Source organism: Lupinus angustifolius, chromosome LG06, assembly GCF_001865875.1.
Source record: "Lupinus angustifolius cultivar Tanjil chromosome LG06, LupAngTanjil_v1.0, whole genome shotgun sequence".
Lineage (NCBI taxonomy): Eukaryota > Viridiplantae > Streptophyta > Magnoliopsida > Fabales > Fabaceae > Lupinus > Lupinus angustifolius.
This window is the reverse complement of record NC_032014.1, coordinates 32,244,610-32,266,523: the sequence shown is the minus strand read 5'-3', so window position 1 is coordinate 32,266,523 and position 21,914 is coordinate 32,244,610. Positions and strand designations below refer to the sequence as shown.

At 31.3% G+C, this 21,914-nt stretch overlaps 1 protein-coding gene across 3 annotated transcripts; it reads right to left on the bottom strand.

Moving 5' to 3' along the window:
• On the bottom strand, positions 1,145-5,763 carry LOC109351309 (protein FAR1-RELATED SEQUENCE 4). 3 transcript variants are annotated; one of them, XM_019592754.1, is made up of 5 exons: positions 5,540-5,763; positions 5,151-5,223; positions 2,336-4,489; positions 2,202-2,249; positions 1,145-1,705 (listed from the first exon to the last, which is right to left on the bottom strand). In XM_019592754.1, exons 3-5 carry the CDS (start codon positions 4,373-4,375, stop codon positions 1,562-1,564), a joined length of 2,232 nt encoding a protein of 743 aa, XP_019448299.1. In that variant the 5' UTR covers positions 4,376-4,489; positions 5,151-5,223; positions 5,540-5,763; the 3' UTR covers positions 1,145-1,561. The 3 variants fall into 3 exon arrangements, with proteins under 3 accessions (XP_019448299.1, XP_019448301.1, XP_019448300.1); XM_019592756.1 differs by lacking the exon at positions 5,151-5,223 and having other exon boundaries at positions 5,536-5,763; XM_019592755.1 differs by lacking the exon at positions 5,151-5,223.

The following is a 21,914-nucleotide window of genomic DNA, read 5'->3' as shown; positions in this document are numbered from 1 at the left end:
ACTGCGTAATATACACAGATCAATTTTAGTTTTAGTTTTTTAAATTTAGTCTCTTTTAACATCTTATTCAATTTCAATTTTTTTTTGTTTCTTAGAAGAAAAAGGTATAGTATACTCTCGGATTAAGCACATGTTATATTTGTTAAGACTTTTAAATAAAAATTTCAGAGAATAAGTCCAAGATTATAATATTTAGAATAGGCAAAGACTTTTTTTTTTAAAGATATTCATTTACTGTGTTCTTAAAACTGATAGAATGCAAATAACAATCTACAAAGAACACTACAAAATTATCCTATTCCTATGAAAGATATGAACTAAGAAGATAATAAAAGAGTAAATTCTTCATATTACATTTATTTAATTGATAAGCAACACACTTTTTAAAGAGAATAAGGAAATCCTAAAATGATGATGACCATACACTCATCATCTTACAATTAAAACATTCTAGAAATACTCATATAATATCAATTATTTAATTAAATCTAAATAATTAAATACCATCACAAATTTACAAAATATCATAGAAAGTGGTCATTTGATGATATCTTTGTAACTTTGGGCTTAATCATTCTGAAATTAGAATTTAAAGAGCAAAGAGTATTTCTCTCAAGGACACTTTCTGATCGTGGTGCACATGCAAGTCTTAGGGCTTGTTTGAGATTTAGATTTTGAAGGGGAAAGAAGGAAAACAGAAGACTTGAGAGTCATCTCACAAATATATTTCATAGCTCCCAAATCCTTTCCCTCCAAAATCCAACTCCCAAACTGGCCTTTAGTGTACCCAAAAAAATTGCCACTCTTAACAAAAAATGGGTCACTCAGCCAACTCATCTCATAACAATCCTGAGATCCAGATATGTATTCTTCCCATAAAAAAAGAGGGTCCAGTATACAAGGTTTTCAATTAGTAAAGTCTAAGAAGACAAGATGTACAGTTTTAAATTCACAATCAGATAGACTATTTCCAAGATTTGAACTCGAAACCTCATGATCAATAATCATTAACTTTTCCCTTGTATCAAGCTCACCATCTTATTCTTACTATAAAGGGGTCTCTTCTCATGTCGTATCCATGTTTGCCTATGTTTTAATCCATGCTAAAAATAAGTGTGTCACAATATATGCATCTACCATCATATTACCCAAACAATTGCATCATTTAAACATTCAGAATACAAAACTTTGTACTTCTATACACCTTAAGATATGGTATATCTTGGCAATCATTAACATTCACATTGCCGCAGTGCCTACATGGAATGTTATACCAGATGTTCAGAAATCATTTTCCATGCACAAACCTAACAGAACATTTAGAGAGAGAAAACAGCAGAAAATGCCGATATCAATAGCGAGTTTACATTTTGAGAATAATGGTACTCAAGTTAGTAGTTAGCGCAACTATCAACTTTGATACCGCCTAGCCACCCTAAAGGACAGATGCCATTAAGTGAAAGTTGTAGTGTCTTCCACAAGTATCATTTCTTATCTACAATTATATACATGGTCTTTCAGGTGATTTAAAAGGTAAGTTTTTATTCAGGTGTTCATTCAGCTAACGAGGAAGACGATTATCATGCAAATGAGCTGAAGCTGCAGTATGATGAAATGGTGTTGACGAAACATTGTGGAACAGAGTTGGCACCATACTGTGAAACTGCATCGGTATGATGTTATGTGACCTTGGATCAGTCAGATCCTGTCACAAGCATATAGAACATTCAAAACCATACCACACATGTGCAGTCGCTATCATGAAAATTTATACGATGAGTTCATCAGGAATACAGATTTTTAATGTTTGGCAAAAAATGAGAATGGATACACAGAAATAGAGCAGATGAACTATTACACATAAAGATACATCAACCAGGTCCTTCAACAAGCTTATGTGTCTTTATGTGTAATAGTTCATCTGCTCTTTATTTCTGTGTATATCAACCAGGTCCTAGCATGCTTGTATCCTTAGTTCTTTCCATTCCATTTTTTAGTTCTTAACGATATACCTTATTTAGGTCTGTGTACTTCCAACTATTTATTTATTTAAGAAGTAGTTAAAGTTCAATGTCAGAAAGTTCCGAAGTCCTTATGAAATTTGATGAGTCAACAGAATTAATACATGGAAAGTCAAAAACTATAACATATCAAAAATAGAAACGTCATATTGAGATAGTAAAAGTTAGGGCATAACATACCATTTGTTGAAAAGCATCTTTGCCATTCGCTAATTCAAGCTGAAGTACCTATAACAAAGAAAGTAAACTTAGACATAATTTAAAAGAAAATCAATACAAGGAGGTCTTCTACCTTAATCATCAAACTCACTGACCTTTCCTTGATTTCCTTCCCCGTTTTCTGTGTTCACAATATCCCTGCCAGTCCTCACAGCCTTATTACCGGTATTCAATTTTGGATCAGGGGCCTTATTGTTAGATGCAATAATAGATTGATACTCTTCTTCAACATTGGAAACAACATGGGTAGCTGAGGCATCAGGTCTCATGTCGTTCTCAACAGAGTTCAAATTTGCGCATCGCTTGAAAGCATCAGTTATGGCACCTAAAGCAATAAAGTAACTTTCTTGTGACAAAGAACCTTCTTCACCCAATATTATGGCCCGTCTACATAAATCATTGAAACGCCGGACCTTGGATTGAACCTCTTCCAATTTTTCACCAATAGGATGCCTGCTCAGTGCAGCATTTGTCCATCTTTGCAATATATACTTTGGTGGGATGCTGAAAACACCAGACATTTGTAGAACTACAATAGCATGTCTACAGAGATAACCTTTATATTCAAACGAGCGACATGAACAACTTATGTCTGAGTTCGATGTGTTCCATTCCACCATATAGCTTTGATTATTTTCAAAGTCTTTCACAGTATAAGCTGCAGTCAGACCATCATTTTCTTTCTTGAGATGGCAAGCCGCTGCACCCAAAACCTCGACCTGGAACTTTCTATAAATTTCATGTGTGTAAACCAATAACATTTGTTTTTCAAAAGGGGAAGGAGACTTCAATTCAGGTGTTTCATGCCAAGCATCAAAATTTGCTTTGGCTTCTTCTTCATGTCTATCTTCCAGAATCACTCTGTACTGTTCTATAAATTCTTTTAATGAAGTGTCAATGCGGACATAGTTGTCAAACAAAGAATTTAAACTATCTGAGCGTGAACTAGTAGACAAGCCAGCAAAAGAAATATCTCTCTGAAAAGTTGGTACCCAACACGAACGATCATCATATAAGGACTGGACCCATTCATCATCTCTAATGTTAAACCTGTCAACCAACTTCCACCATCTCTTCTCAAATTCCTCCTCTGTCCACGATTTATAGATACATTTGTTAAACTTTTCCATAAAGCTATCATGCCACGAGCATAAAAATTGAAGATGTTTTGGTATCTTTTCCAAAACATGCCACAAACAAAAACAATGACGTGTTTCTGGAAGAACAGCAGCAACGGCTGCTTTAATAGCCTCGTTTTGGTCAGTGAGAATCACTTGTGGGGCTCGTTCCCCCATAGCTATGAACCATGTTTGCAGTAACCAAGCAAAAGTATATATGGTCTCATCAGCAATCAATGCACAACCAAGCAATTTTGGTTGAATATGATGGTTTACTCCAATGACAAGTACCAACGGTATTTTATACTTGCTTGTAAAATATGTTGTGTCAAGAGAAACAACATCAGCAAAGAAAGGAAAATCTTCCAAGCCTTTAGCATCAACCCAGAATACATTTCTAAGTCGATGCTCTTCATTCAAGTCAACTGCATAGAAGAATTTTGGATTCTCTTCCTGCATGTGCATGAAGAGTTCAAGAAGCAGTTGGGCATGTCCTGCTTCTAAAACCAAACTTTGTCCTTTATCATGATGTTTCATAAAGTTCTCTAAGCAATCAACATTTTGATATGCACTAAATAGCTTAGAAACTCCAGTTGAGTTCTTCCGCCTTCGCATCCGAACATCATTACTTAGTGGATCAGAACTCCTGTGACTACGAAAAAAATGAGCTTGATCAGGTAAAAGCTCATGATTATGCTCCTTCACAAAGCTATAGACATACCATTTACCATCCTGTCTTCTCTTCACATGCATACTTGCCTTACAACCAATTTTTGGAGAAGGGCGTGGATTAATTGCATCATCAGATTGTTGCTTGTTACCATATCTTATACATGAAAATTTGGCATCAATAAATTCCTTTGACGCCCTAGACCGACGACTGCTCAACTTGGCAGTACCAAACCCTGCAGACTTGGCATATTCTTTGTAAAATGCATAAGCAGCTTCATGAGATTCAAATTCCAAATCGGCAGAAGGTTCCAAAATTGTACTACCCATGAGAACGGAAGAATCCATAATTATTGCAGCAACATTCAGATCAAAATTCACTTTCAAACAAATGTTTTACATGTGAAAAGATACTGCTCAGGCGAAACATATAAGGGTTTGTCACAATAGTCCTGTAGGTACCTAAAGTGAGGAACAAAGCTTCATCAAGAAATTGCCCAAAAATGAAAATTTGATCTTTCAAGTATAATGGTATAATTTAAAATTTTAAAATCATTGATCAACACTTCATGGATGAGACTGAACCATATGAGCAATAAAATCTATGCGAGATTTGAAAACCAGTTGAAGAAAATAAACTTATATCTGAGCAGGAATACAACCCAACAAAGACAAATTTCAACAGAAGCATCAACATGAGAACAGGCATTGTTCAAATTATTATAGTATCTGTTCTAAACTGACAGGAACAATCAATACGGAACGCATCATCACAAAGAACAGTAGTACTATCATGTGCACAACAAAGATCATAATATACACCCAAAAACCTAGGTTATCCGGATTGGCTACAAAACCACACTCCTATAAGATGAGTCCTATACTTTTGGGGTCAAAAGGGATAACCTCATAATTCTCATGATGATTGATGAGCAAATTTTGCTAACTTTTTGAACCGCACACGATTTATATGCTTCTACAATTCCTAATTTTAAATGAGCTGAATAGCTATCATACAATTCACGTTACATTCATGAATAATATAAATTGTTGTTGTTGGACAACCCAGTGCATGAGGCTCCACCTAGTGCTGTACGAGAATGGTAGATGTATGCAGTTTTACCCGCAAACAAGTTGTTTCTGGGATTTGAACCGTGACCTCTTGGCGCTGTTCAGCAACCTCTCCCTCAGCCTTTCTGCATTGTGATTTTGAAAAATGAAAATACAAACATTCTAAACTAGTACAAAGTAGTGCTTATTCACACACACAAAATATCTAAGTGAACCATACACGTATAAAATTAAAAACATGGGTTAAGCGAAAATTAAATAAAAATCATGTATCATTTAACCAATTTTGAAGCGGTTTATGGAGGGTGCAACAGGGGCATGTCGCGGTTTCTTTACAGTGAAAACAAAATCGCAGAACTTTGAAATCTACTTCAGAATACATAAATAAAAAATAAAGCGAAAATATTAAGTAAAATTTAGAGGAAGAAAAGATGAACTCACTCGTGGTTGAAGCTTTCACCTTTGCACACTATGCCTTAGATTCAAAGCGCAAATCAAATATTTGAGTGAAGTATTGTTCTCTTCTTTATCAATTTGGTTTTGGAAATTAGGGTTTAATCGACACTCTATACTCTACATACAGGAAGAAGATCGAAGGAATAGAGCAATGACAACAAAACTATTCCAATGAAAAAAAAACAAGGTGATTTCATAAATCAATGATCGATAGATAAAAGAAAAAAAGATGTGTACAAGATTTCTACACTGTCATTGTATCATTCACTATTGATGTTTAATTATCGTTGATTTTTTCAAAAAAGTAATTCAAATAAAGGATAGATGATAGTATGCATGTGTATAAATCTTTCTGTATACAGATTTTACCCTCTTTAATATAAAGTGAATGTGGATTGTATTTTTGAAGGGTCATATTGACTATTAAATAAAAGAATGTAATGGATGGTGAATAATATAATGATTTTGAAAAAAATTACAATAATAATTTTTAGATATTAAATTTTCATATTCTCAAAAATATTTATATAGGAATAGGAGTAATCAATATAACAAATTAATTATATAAGAAAATCATCTCTATATTAGACTTGTATGTATATATGATATTTGAAAACATAAATTGGTAGTAGTTTTTACTTCTTAGCATGTGTCGTTTTTTAAGTTTTATAATTTAAGTATTTTAATATTTAATTTACTCAATTACTCACCATATTTACTTTAAATAATATTGAATTCTAATAAAATTACTCATGAGATCATTAATCAAAAGATATTTAGAAGTATTATCATGAGCATCATTGGCATTGACTTTGAGCACAATTTTTATCCTTATTTTATGTCAATTTATAAATGGTTATGTTGATTAAAAAATCTATATTTAATTTAAAATTTTAATATTAAGTATTATTTTTTATTGATTTCATCTCTTGACATAAGAGTGACACAATATTGTGGGATAGAAGATGCGAAATCGACATGGACACCCACCTCGTGATATATACTCTTGTTGGCAAGGTAATTGCAACTCTTTTGCATAACAATAAAGTATCTACCAAAATCACATTGTGATGGTCACACTTGAGCATTTTAAGGATGGGTAGCTAATCAGACTCAAGCTGAAAAATACTTTTATATAGAGATATGTACGTGAAAATAACCAATAAAATATTGTTAATATATTAAAATTTTAATTTTAATTAAAATTTAATTATAAATGATAGTATCAAAAAATATAATTATACTTATCTCTAAATATGACGTGATGTATGTGGTTCCATGCAAGTTTTTCAGGAGTCAGCTATAAGTTTTCTGTGGCCCTTTTCCCACGCCAACTTCATTCCAATTCAGATGACCCAAAACATAGCTATAAACACAGAAGGCCGATTGTCTTCGCCTTAAGTAGATCGGGCTTGAAGCATTGGATTAGAGCCAGACCTATCTAATAATGTGGCAGGCCCACTATTTAAGGGATGAGTATCTATTATCTTATATTTATTTACCTTATGTTGGAATTAGGGGTGGGATAGGGTGATCATGATTTGGACCCGAATAAAATTGGGTCTTATCGAGTTTGGAATCGAGTTTGGATTCAAAATTAGACATGATCAATATTTATGGTCAGGTAGGAGACAAACATGACCTGATATGACGCGTCTCAGTCACTCATTCATCATATTTGTATATGTCTATATTCAATTGTGTATAAAGTTATGATATCTCTTTGGTTGAAGGTATTATTGATTCTCTAATTTTTTCATAATATATACATGATTAACAATATATATTATATCATTTTATATGTCAAATTACATATTCATATTAACAAGTAATATTGATGATACTTTATGCAAAATATGTATGTATTATATTTAACCGGATCCAAGTTTAAATCTATTATATTTCTCGTGTCTTTCTTTCTCCTCCCTTTCTCTTTCTCTTATATTTCTACTCAACCAAAGATAAACTTAGGGTCGGGTAAGAGACAAACATTTACTCAGCCCAATCCAACTCATGTTCACCCGAAGTTAGAATGATAATATAATATTCTTAAGACATCTAGGTTCACTCTCTCTAAGAACTATTAACTCAATATTCTATACCCAAATTCCTTAATTTATCATATTTTTTTCCTTTTGAATAAGGCTACTATGACCTTTAATAAAGGTATATTTGGTGCCCCAGATTATAAGATAAGTTACAACCATATCAAAATTTTGACTACATTATGCACCTAAGATATCAACATTTGGGTATAGAACATTAGACGCAAAATATTGATAATAATTTAGATACGTTTTCAAATATCATATAACTATGATTAGTAGTCATAAATAATGGGAGAAATATGACAATGTTAGATGAGAAATGCTAATTTTATAGTGCAAATGTTGATATTTTATGTGTAAAATATTGGTAAACTATTAAATGGTTTGGCAAGCCTAGAAGAATTATTCCATGTACTTCATGTCAATTTTATATGCAAAAATAGCATAGTTGTACTTGTTACCAAAGATGAATGTTTTTTATAAACTATAACTAACAAACCATACGGTTGAGCTAGGGGGTCATAAATACTTTGGTTACAACATCATTGGGTTTAATCAAACATCTCTACCAACAAGATGTTGATTTAGTAGTATAAAACCATATTAAATTTCTAGGATGACCAAAATGTGAAGGATTCGATTCCTGAGAACAACATTTGTTGGAAGCACAACTTATGTAGAATGGGTTATCAGTTCAATCTCTAATTAAAATTTTAAAACATAGCCAAAATCCCAAATAAAAAATAATTCTGATTAAATAAATGTATTCTAGCAAAGTTAAAGTGCAAAAGTTTAAAAAAAATAATACTATTAGGGATGTGCTTCTTAAGAGAATCTATTCATGTAATTTGTCTATACAGATAAAAAAGGAAAGAGTACCATCATCTCTACTTCATATTCGTGCCTTTTGTGTCATTTCTCCAACAATTCTTCTAATCTGCTTTTTAAGATTCCAGGTTCACACTACAACGTTATACCCATTCCTGTTTTTTTGTTTCCCACGGCAGAAGGTATCCTCGCACCGGAAGCAATCATGTCCCAGCCGAGAATATTCACAGGTATGTGGGGCCAACTCTCCTAACGAGCATTTTTTTCATCTACAAGACTCGAACCCGTGTTCTTGCTTAAGGGGAATTAAGCATGTACCACTTGATGAGTATTTCTTTTATTTAAAAAAGAAATATATTAGGTGGGTTGTGTACTCACCACTATATAAGCATTTTCAAATGTAACTATAGATTATTCACAAATATATATAGTAGAATTTGAATCCACACCCTGTAAATTATGAACAAATTCATTCCCAATTAGGTTAAGCCTTATTGACTTCTTATTTATATATAAAAACATTGTATGATTTTATGTAACTTAAAAATTAAGTTATTGATGAAGAAGTTATGCCACGCTGATTCAGCCTATCCTTAACTTTTATAGTATCATACACTTTCTATTTTTGTGCTTAGTTAAATTTTATTCTTAAGAACTCGTTACTATATAATTGATAAAAGGAGTTAAAAACTTTATACCCCCAATTCATTAATTTTCAATAATTTTATAAAAATATTTTCATTATATTATCAATTATTAGAAATGGCCCTAAAACAATAGCTCATCTAATTGTTAGACTAAAGTGAAGAATCCTATAAATAAGTTTAACATCATATCTTAACTTAAAATTTTAAAATGTTAGGTCTATAAATTTTATATATTTAAACATACCAATTTTCCTTTAATGAGACTTCTTTTTAATTTATTTAACTCACACTCTGAGTACTAACATTAATTAATCATACATTACATATTTTTTATTTTTAAAATAGTTATTATAATAGGAATTTGACAATCATGAATTAATAATGTTAAATATCGACACCAATAATCCAACTGGTATCAATCTTCAGAAAATAGTTAACATGATTATGTGAACACTCGTACATTTATTAAAATAAATCATGTTATGACCATATCTAATTAAAAAGGTTATTTAGTCTCGTGATAACTCAAACATGTTTTGTCTTTTAGCCAAAAGTACAGTGATAAGTGTGAACAGATTTCAGATATATAATCCAGTAATTAAGGGTGTAAACCACATTCTTAGAGTTTAATAGGTTGTAAGTAAAGTATATTATAATCTTTGCATTGTTGGCCACAACTTTCGCTCTCGCAATTTTATGGGAAGGCTCGTGTGCTCTATTTCCATTGTCCCCTAACTAAGGGTCAAATTTTAAAACTAGGGAATTTTTTAAGGGTTGATATTCATTGATCAAAGTAGAGATACATCATTGTTCAACATAGAAATTATCTACTTAGGTATCCCATCTACCTAGAACATTTCTCTAATAGAGAGAGCCATGTGAGCTAATAGATAATCTACACTATTAGTACTTCTAGTGATGTGTTGTAAAGAAGGGAAAAAAAGTAAACAATTTTATAATGAGTTAGATTTTTGACTTGTGCTTAATGCAAACTAACTTTAAGTTTAAGATTGACTTAATTAAAATTTATTAACTCGAATGATAATTATTAATATGCATAAATATACAGAGACTATGCGTTCGATACTATTGCTCGTTCTTTCTGTTAAGTTTATTCAAGTGTAAGTCACACATTGGATATGTGGGATGAATAAAAAAGTTTATAAGTAGAAAAAGCTCATGGAACCAATGCCTTAAGATTTGATTTAAGACGTGGTGTCTCACTTGTGACTCTACACTCTTCTCATACTCCTCGTAACAATGAAACTCCAAGTGGTTGGAGTTTGTTAAGTGTCATTTTGTGAATGAAATCTATATGATTTTGGGGTACTTAGTGTGTAGTCATGATGCAAATTGTGCACAACTCCCAAGAACTTAGTTTAATTTTGTCTTGTTTAGGAACTTACATGTGTTTATGTCAATTGCAGAATAAGAAGCATGAAAAAAGAGGAGCAAAAGGAAAAGTTTGAAGTTTTTGAACACTACACCCCTCGCCTAAGCCACAGCCTCGCCCAAGCAGGAAGAATGTCCCTCGCCCAAGCGACAAATGAAGCTTAAAAGGGTCTGATTCCTTGTTTGGCCCTCGCCCAAGCGAGAGCACCTCACCCAAGCGAGGTGTTCATGGTTGAAGCTGATCATCTCTCTCACTCAAGCGAGAGACTAGAAGTCTGGAACAAATATAGGCGGTTACGAAAAGCAAAGGGGGTTATCTAACCAATTTCCAAGTTTTTCCACACGATTTGAGAGAAAGAAACACGGGAGAGGAAGAGAGAAGTCGTGGGAATGACTTTAGATCCAGATTTTCTTGTATTTCTCATGAGAAGAGTGTTGTAATGGCAAGGATGAGTGTCTAGTTCTTTAGTGTTGAGATTGAATATGTAATTTTCTAACTTTTGTACTTCTGGATTCATTCTTTAATGTATTCAATTATTTGATTGTGGGAAGTATCTCCCGCACTTAATGCTTGAGTTTACTTTGCTACTGAATTCTTGATCTTGTATCCAAGTTTAACTGAGAAGTTGAACTTGATATCGAATATGGATTATCTTCCTTGTTACATCATTGATCTAGGAATGGACAATGATGTATGAATTGCTTTTACATTAAACTTAAGTCCAGATAATTGGTTAAATATCCAAGGAATTGATATTAGAGTAATTATCTAAGGATTTTGTACTCAATGAATTGATACAAATGATTCGAAGAAAATGTGCATCAAAATTTGTAACTTCACAAGTTATACAAATTGAATCTAAGGATTGCAAAAGGAAAGAAAGATGAACTTCAATCCTAACTCATTTAATTTCATAATTTAATTTTTATATTTTAACAATTATATTAAAAAACAAAATGTATATCGAAATATCAAATCTTGTAAATACATATTCGGTCTATTTCTTTAGGAATTAGTATAAATTCACTTTGCTCACTGAGGACGATATCCCGGTATTTACCGATTTTGTTACTTAAACAATACGGTTCACTTATCGTACTAAAAATATCAACTGGCAGTCTAGTCCAACACTTTCAGCCTTCTCTTCTGCATCTTGCATTAGGCTCTTTTTCACATCCACCCTTTCCTCCTTGTTGCACCAGCATGCTCCTTCTAAATGATTTTATGTAAAAACAAACCCTAACCCTTACGAATTTCTTCCATATCGTATCTCATTCCACAAATTTCACAAGTTGTCTTAGAAGATGGTATCCATTTGTATGAGAAAGTGAAGAAGATGATTAGAAACAGAGAAGAAGAAAACAGTGACTTGCTAAAGAAGATGAAGCATAGAAATCTTATGTGAATAATACCTCATTAATTTCTTATTGAATGAATGATTCTGAATTACATATGCAAACTCTTATATAACAAGAGAAGATGAACAACTAACTAAACAGAAAAATAAACTAACTGTTTCTATAAACAGAAACCAGAAAATAACAGAATAAACCAACACTTTCTAAATCTAGAAAGTTCTAATTTCTATTCTTGAAACTCTTCTTTTACTTTGGCACTTTCTTTTTCTTTACTGATTGATGAGGAATCGGTTTGTTTTATCATCCCCCCGCAAGTTGGAAGGTGGATATTGCACATTCCCAACTTGGATATCAGATGGTGAAAGGGAACATTGGGCAAAGCTTTTGTAAGACAATCAGCAGTTTGATTTTTGGTAGAAATTGGCATAAGATGAACAACTCCTTCTTGAACCCTTTCACGAATGGAATGACAATCGATCTCAATGTGTTTGGTTCTTTCATGAAAAACCGGGTTTGCAGCAATATAAAGTGCAGATTGGTTGTCACAGTAAATGATAATAGGAGTGGCATTATAAACTTGGAGATCAGGAAGAATAAAACTCAGCCATCTGGCTTCACATCCAGCTAAAGATAAGGCACAGTATTCAGCTTTTGCAGATGATCTTGATACTGTCTTTTGTCTTTTGCTTTTCCAAGAGATTAAGGAGTCTCCTATGAAAAAACAGAATCCAGTAACAGATCTTCTTGTGTCAACACAAGAACCCCAATCAGAGTCACTGAATCCTGTGACTTTCGGGTGGTTCTGAGAAGGAAAGAATAGGCCTTTACCAGGAGCATTTTTGAGATATTTGATCACTCTCAATGTTGCTTGATAATGAGTATTAGTTGGATTAGCCAGAAATTGACTTAGATGACCAACTGAAAAGGTTATATCTGGCCTTGTGTGAGTTAGATAGATTAGCTTTCCAACTAATCTTCTGTATTTGGTAGGATCCTTCAACAATTCTCCACAATTTCCAAACATTTTGACATTAGGGTCCATAGGGACAGCAGATGGCTTAGTACCAAGGAGACCAGTCTCTTGCAGTAGGTCCAAAGTGTATTTTCTTTGGTATAAGTTGATTCCTGATGCTGTTCTAGCTACTTCCATGCCAAGGAAATATTTCAATTCTCCTAGATCCTTGATGCTGAATTCCTTATTGAGAAGAGATTTCAGGAGATTGATTTCTATTATGTCATTTCCTGCAACAATTAAGTCATCAACATAAACAAGCACTGCATTAAAAGTATCATTAGTTGATTTAGTAAACAATGAATAATCTGCTTTGGATTGAGAATACCCGAATTGATTGAGAACAACAGTGAGCTTGGCATTCCATTGTCTACTGGCCTGCTTCAATCCATAGAGAGATTTCTGCAATTTACAAACAAAAGATGGACCAGGAACTTGCAGACCTGGCGGAGGTTTCATGTAAACCTCTTCTAATAGATCCCCATGCAAGAAAGTTGTATTAACATCCATTTGATGGATGTGCCATTTGTTGATGGCAGCTATGGCTAAAAGAATTCTAATGGTTGTCATTTTTATAACAGGGCTAAAAGTTTCAAAATAATCAAGACCAGCAGTTTGATTATACCCTTTTGCAACTAATCTAGCCTTATATCTATCTATAGTTCCATCAGAGTTGTGCTTAATTTTATAGATTCATTTACAACCAATAGCTCTTTTGTTATCAGGGAGTTTGGTGAATATCCAAGTGTTATTATCCACAAGGGCTTGGAGTTCACTATTAATGGCCTTTTTCCAAGAATTATGTTGCAGAGCTTCTGCAAATGATGAAGGTTCAGTATGAGAGTTAATGTTCAAGATGAAATGTTTGTATTTAGATGAGAGTTTCTTATAGGACAAGTAATCACTTATAGGGTACTTAGTTTTGGAGTTGTTTAGAGAAGATGTGGTCAAAGATACAAGACAGTGATAGTCTTGGAGATGAGAGGGAGGACCCCTAATTCTTGTGGATCTTCTAAGGTTTGTGGTATCCTGAATAGCATGAGTAGGTTCATTCTCTAAGACAGACTCATCTTGAACTTCTTGTGTTGTGTTCTGTTCATTGGTTGTTATGTGAGTAGGGTAGTCAAGAAAATTGTCATTATCACTAAAGGAGTTTGTAGGCAATGTAGGATTATCTTGTTCTTTATCAGAAACAGATTCTGTGCAGAAGGGGAATGAGTTTTCATAAAAACTCACATTTCTAGACATAAAGGTTTCTCTATTTTTCAAATTGAAGACTATGTATCCTTTTGTACCCCCTTTAAATCCAATAAAAACACACTTCCTAGATCTTGGATCAAGTTTCTTCCTATGACCAACAAGGGTAGAAGCAAAACATAAACATCCAAAAACATTAAGAACCATGAGATTAGGATCATGTTTGAACAAGATTTGATATGGTGATTTATGAGATAGATAAAGACTAGGTTACCTGTTAATTAAGTAAACAACATGACAAACAGCATAATTCCAAAAACATTTTGGGAGGAAAGATTGGAAAAGTAAAGATCTAGCTACTCCTAATATGTGTTGATGCTTCCTCTCAACTATACCATTTTGTTGAGGAGTTTCTACACAAGTAGTTTGGTGAATGATATCTTTAGAGGCATAGAATGTACTCAACTTAAACTCAAGACCATTATCAGATCTTACACATTTAACTTTGATGCCAAACTGATTTTCTACAAAAACAATAAAGTCTCTTAATAGAGTTGAGGATTCAGATTTCAGTTTCATAAGGTGGATCCATGTGTATCTAGATTTGTCATCTACAATGGTTAGAAAATATCTATGTCCTAATATAGAGGGGATGGACAGGGGTCCCCAAATATGAACATGTATTATATCAAACATATTTAGGGATTCAGATGCACTAGACTGAAAGGGTAACCTTTTCTGTTTAGCAAAGTAACATACATCACAAGGATTTTTGTTAGCCTTTGATTGTATAAAGGGAAATTGTTTGTTCATAGTTACAAGTTTGGCATGAGATAAATGGCCTAACCTCTTATGCCATACATCATTATAGTAGCTATTAAAGTGATTTATACAAGTAGGTGTGCCAATTGTCAAGCTAGAATTATTAACAGCATATAGTCCCTTCCTAGTTTCAATTGCACCAATCATCTTCAAGGTATAAAATTAATTTGCAATCAAGAGCAGCAGTGAGTTTAGAAACAGATATTATGTTGAAGTTAAAACTAGGTATATAGAGAACATTAGATAGATAAAGATGATTGGAAAACAAGACAGTTCCTGAAATTGAAGTTAGGACAATCCTTCCATCAGGCAGCTTCACATTAATAGGTTGTATTTGTCTAAAAGATTGGAATTCTGACATTGAGTAACACACATGATCAGTGGCTCCAGTGTCAAGAATCCAATCTTTTGACTTTACAAAGCAGAAGGGATTTGGATATTTACCTGAAGGATTTGTGTTCATTTGATTAGTAGTGTGGAGTGGTTGCTGTATGTTTTGCTTCATGATGTTCAGGATAGCTTGTTGTTGATCCATTGTGAATGGCATGGAATGAGAATTACATGTTTCTTCTTGCATCTTATCATTGTTGTGCTGACTTTTCTCATCACAATCATTGTCACCAACTGATAGAGTGTTAATTTTTCTAGTTCCAGGTGTAGATCTTGGGGGAATCCATGTTTCCTATAACACACGTCAACTGTGTGCCCTGTTCTACTACAGTATGTGCAAAATTTGCTAGTGTTTTCTCTCCCAAAACTGGTTCTTCCCCTTCCTGATGAACTAGGATTAGAATTTTTAAAACTTCTTCCTCTTCCTCTTCCTCTGCTATTTGGATCTTCTGTGTTGTTAACAAGAATTTTGGATTCTTCAAAAGAAATTGCCATTTGTCTTTCTTGTTGTGTGAGGAGAGCATAGGCTTTGTTTATGCTAGGTAGGGGTTCCATGAGCATAATTTGGGATCTCACAGGGGAATACTGCTCATTTAATCCCTTTAGAAACCTAATAACATAGTCATTCTCTCTATATGATCTAATTATTGGGATCAAAGTGCAGTGGCATTTGATTTCACACAAACAACATGGTATAGGTCTGAAATTGTCAAGTTCTTCCCACACACTCTTTAATTGAGTGTGATATGCATTGATTGAAAGATTACCTTGCTTAATGCTGTAAAGTTCCTCTTGTAGTTCATCAATTCTGAACACATCCCCTTGGTAGAATCTTTCTTTGAGATCATTCCAGATTTCATAGGCTGTCTCAAGCCAGAGGACAAATTGAGCAATTGAAGAATGTAAAGATTGGCTTATCCAGGATACCACAAGTGTGTTACATCTATCCCAAACATCAAAGAGAGGCTCATTGGGTAAAGGTTTAGGTAATCGTCCATCAATGAATTCTAATTTGTTTTTGGTTTTCAGGGCTCTCCACATGGCTCTAGACCAAGAATGGTAGTTTCCCTCAGTTAGAAGAACAAATACTAGAGTTGCCCCTGGATTTTCGTTAGGGTATATGAAAAAAGGATTAGATGGATCTGATAAGGGATTAGTAGCCATTGAAGAAGGGAAACAAATTTATAAAAAGGAGAAGGAACCTTGAGAAATGGAATGCGCAGCAGAGCTTTTTATTTAAGCTCTGATACCATCTTAGAAGATGGCATCCATGTATATGAGTAAATGAAGAAGAAGATAGGAAACAAAGGAGGAAAAAGGAACTCACTAAAGAGGATGAAGGACGAAAATCTTTTGTGAATAATACCTCATTAATTTCTTATTGAATGAATGATTCTGAATTACATATGCAAACTCTTATATAACAAGAGAAGATGAACAACTAACTAAACAGAAAAATAAACTAACTGTTTCTATAAACAGAAACCAGAAAATAACAGAATAAACCAACGCTTTCTAAATCTAGAAAGTTCTAATTTCTATTCTTGAAACTCTTCTTTTACTTTGGCACTTTCTTTTTCTTTACTGATTGAAGAGGAATCGGTTTGTTTTATCAAGTTGAGTCATTGATGTACTTGGCTACTGCTTCAATGAACATATTCAAATGTGGCTCATACACCTTCATCCACTACTTCTCTCGGATTGGCTCTTATTATTGTATGGTCAAAGAACCTAATTGTGAACATATATTTTGCTATAGTAACGAAGATGCATCTTATTGATTTTGTGCTTACATTTAAGAATAAAAATATTATCACATTGCATCTAAAAGATAAAAGTATTATGTATTTTTTTCTTTATTTTTTATGCATTTCCCTCTACAGTAATGGAGAGAATCCCAACCCGTTGTATTTGAATGAGGATCACATATACTATTTTTTATGTCTCATTATGTCCCAATCCAATTGAAAGTTGATACATACTCAAAAAGAAAAATAATAAAAACAAAAAATAAATTTTTAATCTTAGTCATTGAGATTTAATTGACTTGAAACATGTGAACGAGAATATTTAAGGACAAAAAATCCATGTTCATGGTATTTATATAATGTCATTCATTATCGATCTTCTCTACATTTTCACTCTAATGAGTAATGACCATTCTTCCAATCACCCATGAACCCCACACAATGTAAAGGTGAGACTTGAGAGTGTTAGAGATAGTTTTTATAATTTAATAACACTTGTGGAGTTCTTTCCTAATCATTTTAAATAATAATATTCTTTCCTAATCATTTTAAATAATAATAAAATTGCTAGTAATAGTATAATAAAACTTTTTTAATGCATTGTCTAACATAATTTTTATCATTAGAGACAATTTAAGTGAGATATACTAATTAGATTACACGAGTACATTTTCTCTTTAATCGATCTTATTTAACTTCATCTAATAATAAAAATTGTACTAAAAGGACTTTGAAAAATATATTGATATGAGGTAAGGTTTTTCTAAAGTGGGATTTAGTATAAGGTGATATCTTAGATTCTTAGATCACTCATTGTTTAAGAGTATATTCACTTCACTTTTTATTTTATACACACAAACCCATTTTAGATGACTTTTCTTCTTTTCTATTGCTAGCATTATTTTTTAAAATCATATAATAACATTATTAAATGGTCCCATCTTCTTGATTAATATATACAATTCCAGACATTATATATATAAGTCCAATTCAAGTGGGACAGTCATGATGACTAATGCATATAATTAAGTTTAAATTCACAATATAATATATCCCTAACTTCAAAAATCGTAGGTCCATTTCAAATAATCCTTGTTTCTTCTTTCTTTTTTTATTCATTTTTTTTGTGTGGCTTTTAATCAGTCGTGCATATCAAATGAGTTTTCAAACAGATAATTTAATGGGGTTGGCATGTATAATGATGTATTTTAAACATTAATATATGTTTATATTTCATGATGTAACAGCTTTTCCTTCATTATTGTCCAATTAAATATAAAATTCGCATATCTTGTGTTGAACTTCATCCTCACTACCTGCTTCCAATTTTGTTGGACCATTAACTTTGGTTTTCATACCTTTTTTATTTTCAATATTTTAAAGCCCTGAACGTTCACCATTTATTTATTTATTGAGTATATAAATATTTTTCTGTTTGTGACCAAAGTGTCTCCATATAAAATATTATGAGACTATTCTCTAAGTGGTTGTCATGATTAGGTAAAGGGTATGTCTAGTTTGTAAGGGCATAATTAATTTACTTAAAAATTAATAAAAAATGATACATTTATAAAAAATTATGTGCATAAGTACATGTACAATGATCAATTTTTTATGATAAAAAACTTCATTAATAAGCAGTACAATGAATACTTATACTCAATCCACAACTAATATATAATAAAAAAAGGGAAATACAATTACTGAACTCATACATCAATTAGAAAAAGAAACCTTCCTAATAACAATAACTATAAATCAATGCTAGGTCCTTATGAATATATATAATTGTATATTATTCCATAATGAGTATAAACTTATTATTTTTAAATGGTTGTGTTAATAAGTGGCATATAGATATTCTTTAAAGATTAAGGAATACAAGAAATAAGTCCTTAGTGGAAAATTAAGTCTATCATTCATTTAAGAAGCCATAAGAGGTTATGTTCTATTGAAAAACTAAGTGTATCATCTTTTACTTATTCTAATATATCACTTCCAATATATACCAAAAAATATATCACTTCCCAATATATACCCAAAAAAAATATATCACTTCCCAATGTAATATTTCTACTTTTGAGTTCCTTAAAATCAACCTTGGAGTGAGAAACAAAATTCTTAACAACATTGGAGAATAGCATTTCCATTTTTATTTGAGTCTCACACATTATTATATAATTTATTATAATTCCTCATAAAATAAGAACAACATCTATTGTTCCCCATAATGGCAAACAATATTCCTATTCTTATTTAGGTCTCATAAGTTACCATACACTTTTATATTTTACAATAAATATTGCAAAATATTAAGAATAATTACTTAATTATTAATAAATTAAAATTGTTATAATTTATTATAAATAATAGAAATTAATTATAAATAAAAATATATATTTTTGTTGTTGAGATACATGCAATCAGTGGAATTTTCATACAAGGAAGACAAGTTGGATTCTTCGGCCTTTTTTTTCAATTTTTATTTCTGCAAAATTTTAATTTTTTATAATGATTCTAGATGTTTTGATGTTTTTAGATATGTTTGTGCTTGTATTTATTCCTATATTATGTATTTTTATTGTTTTTCTCTCCTAACAATGATTGTTCTTATTTTAAAATAAAACACAAGTAATAAGAATAACACAATATAATGTAATAAGAATTTTTTATTCCGTTAAGAACAGCCTTAAGAACAACCAATGTGGGTGCTCTAAGAGCGTGGTTGTTCTTAAGGGAATAAGAACATTCTTATTTTGTTCTCCACTGTGTTGTTCTTATTCTTTGTGTTTTGTTCTTAAATAAAAACAAAAGTTGATAAATAAGATCAATCATTTTTAGGAGAAAAGTGCACTGAAAATACACAATCAAAGAATAAATACGCACACAAACATATCTAGAAACATCAAAATATCCAAAAACATTAAAAAAATTCGAGAATCATTACAAGAAATTAAATTTTTTGCATAAACGAAAATTAAAAATAATAGTCAACAAAATTTTATTTTTTATTTATAATTGATTTCTAATCTTTATAATAAATTACAACGATTTTTAATTTATTAATAAATAAGTAATTATTTTTAATATTTTATTATAATTATTATAAAATATAAAAGTGTGGATAAGTTGTGGGACCCAAATAAGAATAAGAATGATGTTTGTCATTGTGGGGAAAAAACTGTTCTTATTTTAAAGGGAGTTGTAATAAATTACAAAATAATGTGAGACTCAAATAAGAGTAGAAGTGTTGTTCTCTATTGTGATGCTCTAGTAGAACTAGTAGTTTTAATTATTGAATGAGGAAAATTTTGACAAATATAAAAAATAATTTTAAAACAAAATATAAAACACCACAAAAAAATATAGAAATTACACTTAAAATATTATAGGGACCAAACTAAAAGTATCAACGCATTACATATAGTAAATCCAAAATGAGAAAAAAAATTATGAAGGTCAAATCCAAAACCAAAATACAAATCAAGTAAAAGTAGAAACTAAAATCAAAATAAGTTAGTTTACATATACTTTAATCAATACTTTTAGAAGAATGAAGATTAAAAGTTTCATATGTTATGACGGTTTGAGCCGTGAAATTAATTCACTCGTTGGGAATAAAATCTTAAGTTGAGTGGTGGCATGATCTATCGCTTTTGTTAATAAAAAATATTAGGGTTAATGTCTCGTGCTCTATCACTAAGATCACAATAAACTGAGTTACCAATGTATATAAAAGTATGAGCGTAATATATACTAGCGTGTTGACATACATTACCGTGTCTGTCAACCCGTTTTCCTATTGTTTGTAATATGTATTCTACATATTAAGTTGTAGTAATTGTTCAATCTTAAAGAAATGATGCATATACAATTGTGTTCATCAAGAATAGAGTCTTGATATCTTCACTTAATTTTATTTTCTAGCGTGGTGACAGGTACTACTGTGTCTGTCAATCCGCTTTCATATTGTTTGTAATTTGTAGTCTGTATGTTTTAAATGTCAAATATCCACATACTCTTTACTCAATTGCATACATTGTGACCAATGCAATATATTTCATGCATTCCTATTTTTTATTTTAATGGGTATACATTGTGACCAATGCAATAGATTTACTCAATAGATTTTAATTAATTAGATAAAAAATCACTTTTATATGTAGAATACACATTACAAACGATATAAAATCGGGTTGAGAGACCCGGTAGTGTCTGTTAACACGCTAGAAAATAAAATTAAGTGAAGATATCAAGACTCTATTCTTGATGAACACAATTGTATATGCATCATTTCTTTAAGATTGAATAATTACCTCAAACGAATATATATTCAACTGCAAATTACAATATATAATACACATTAATATGTAGAATACACATTACAAACAATATGAAAGTGGCTTGACAGGCACGGTAGTGTCTGTCAACATGCTAGTAAAGATAAAATATAAAGTTATAAAATGAAATTAGAAGTTATAAAATATAAAATAAATGTTTATTGGTATAAGTATATATAAATATGAAATTAGAAGTTATAAAATAAAATTAGAAAGTTATAAAATATGAAATAAATGTTTATTAATATAAATATATATAAAGATGAAACTAGAAGTTATAAAGATGAAACTAGAAGTTATAAAGATGAAATTAGAAGTTATAAAATATGAAATAAATATTTAGTATAAAGATATATAAAGATGCAATTAGAAGTTATAAAGATGAAATTAGAAGTTATAAAATATGAAATATGAAAACCCAAAATAACTTCATGATAGTTAGGTTAGGTTTTTTCTTTATTAAGTAATATAGATATGCAACTTATATGTAATATATTTGAGGTTGTTATATATGATTATATGGTTTTTTTAAATTAAAATTTTGAAGGGCAAAATAGGAATATATAAATTATGTCAT

Excerpts from the sequence above, each read along its gene's own strand:
- LOC109351309 (XM_019592756.1), bottom strand. The coding sequence starts at position 4,375 with ATGGATTCTTCCGTTCTCATGGGTAGTACAATTTTGGAACCTTCTGCC. Across the intron at positions 2,250-2,335 it reads GGGAAGGAAATCAAGGAAAG|GTACTTCAGCTTGAATTAGC; the intron begins GTCAGTGAGTTT and ends TCTTTGTTATAG. Across the intron at positions 1,706-2,201 it reads AAGATGCTTTTCAACAAATG|GATCTGACTGATCCAAGGTC; the intron begins GTATGTTATGCC and ends TGCTTGTGACAG.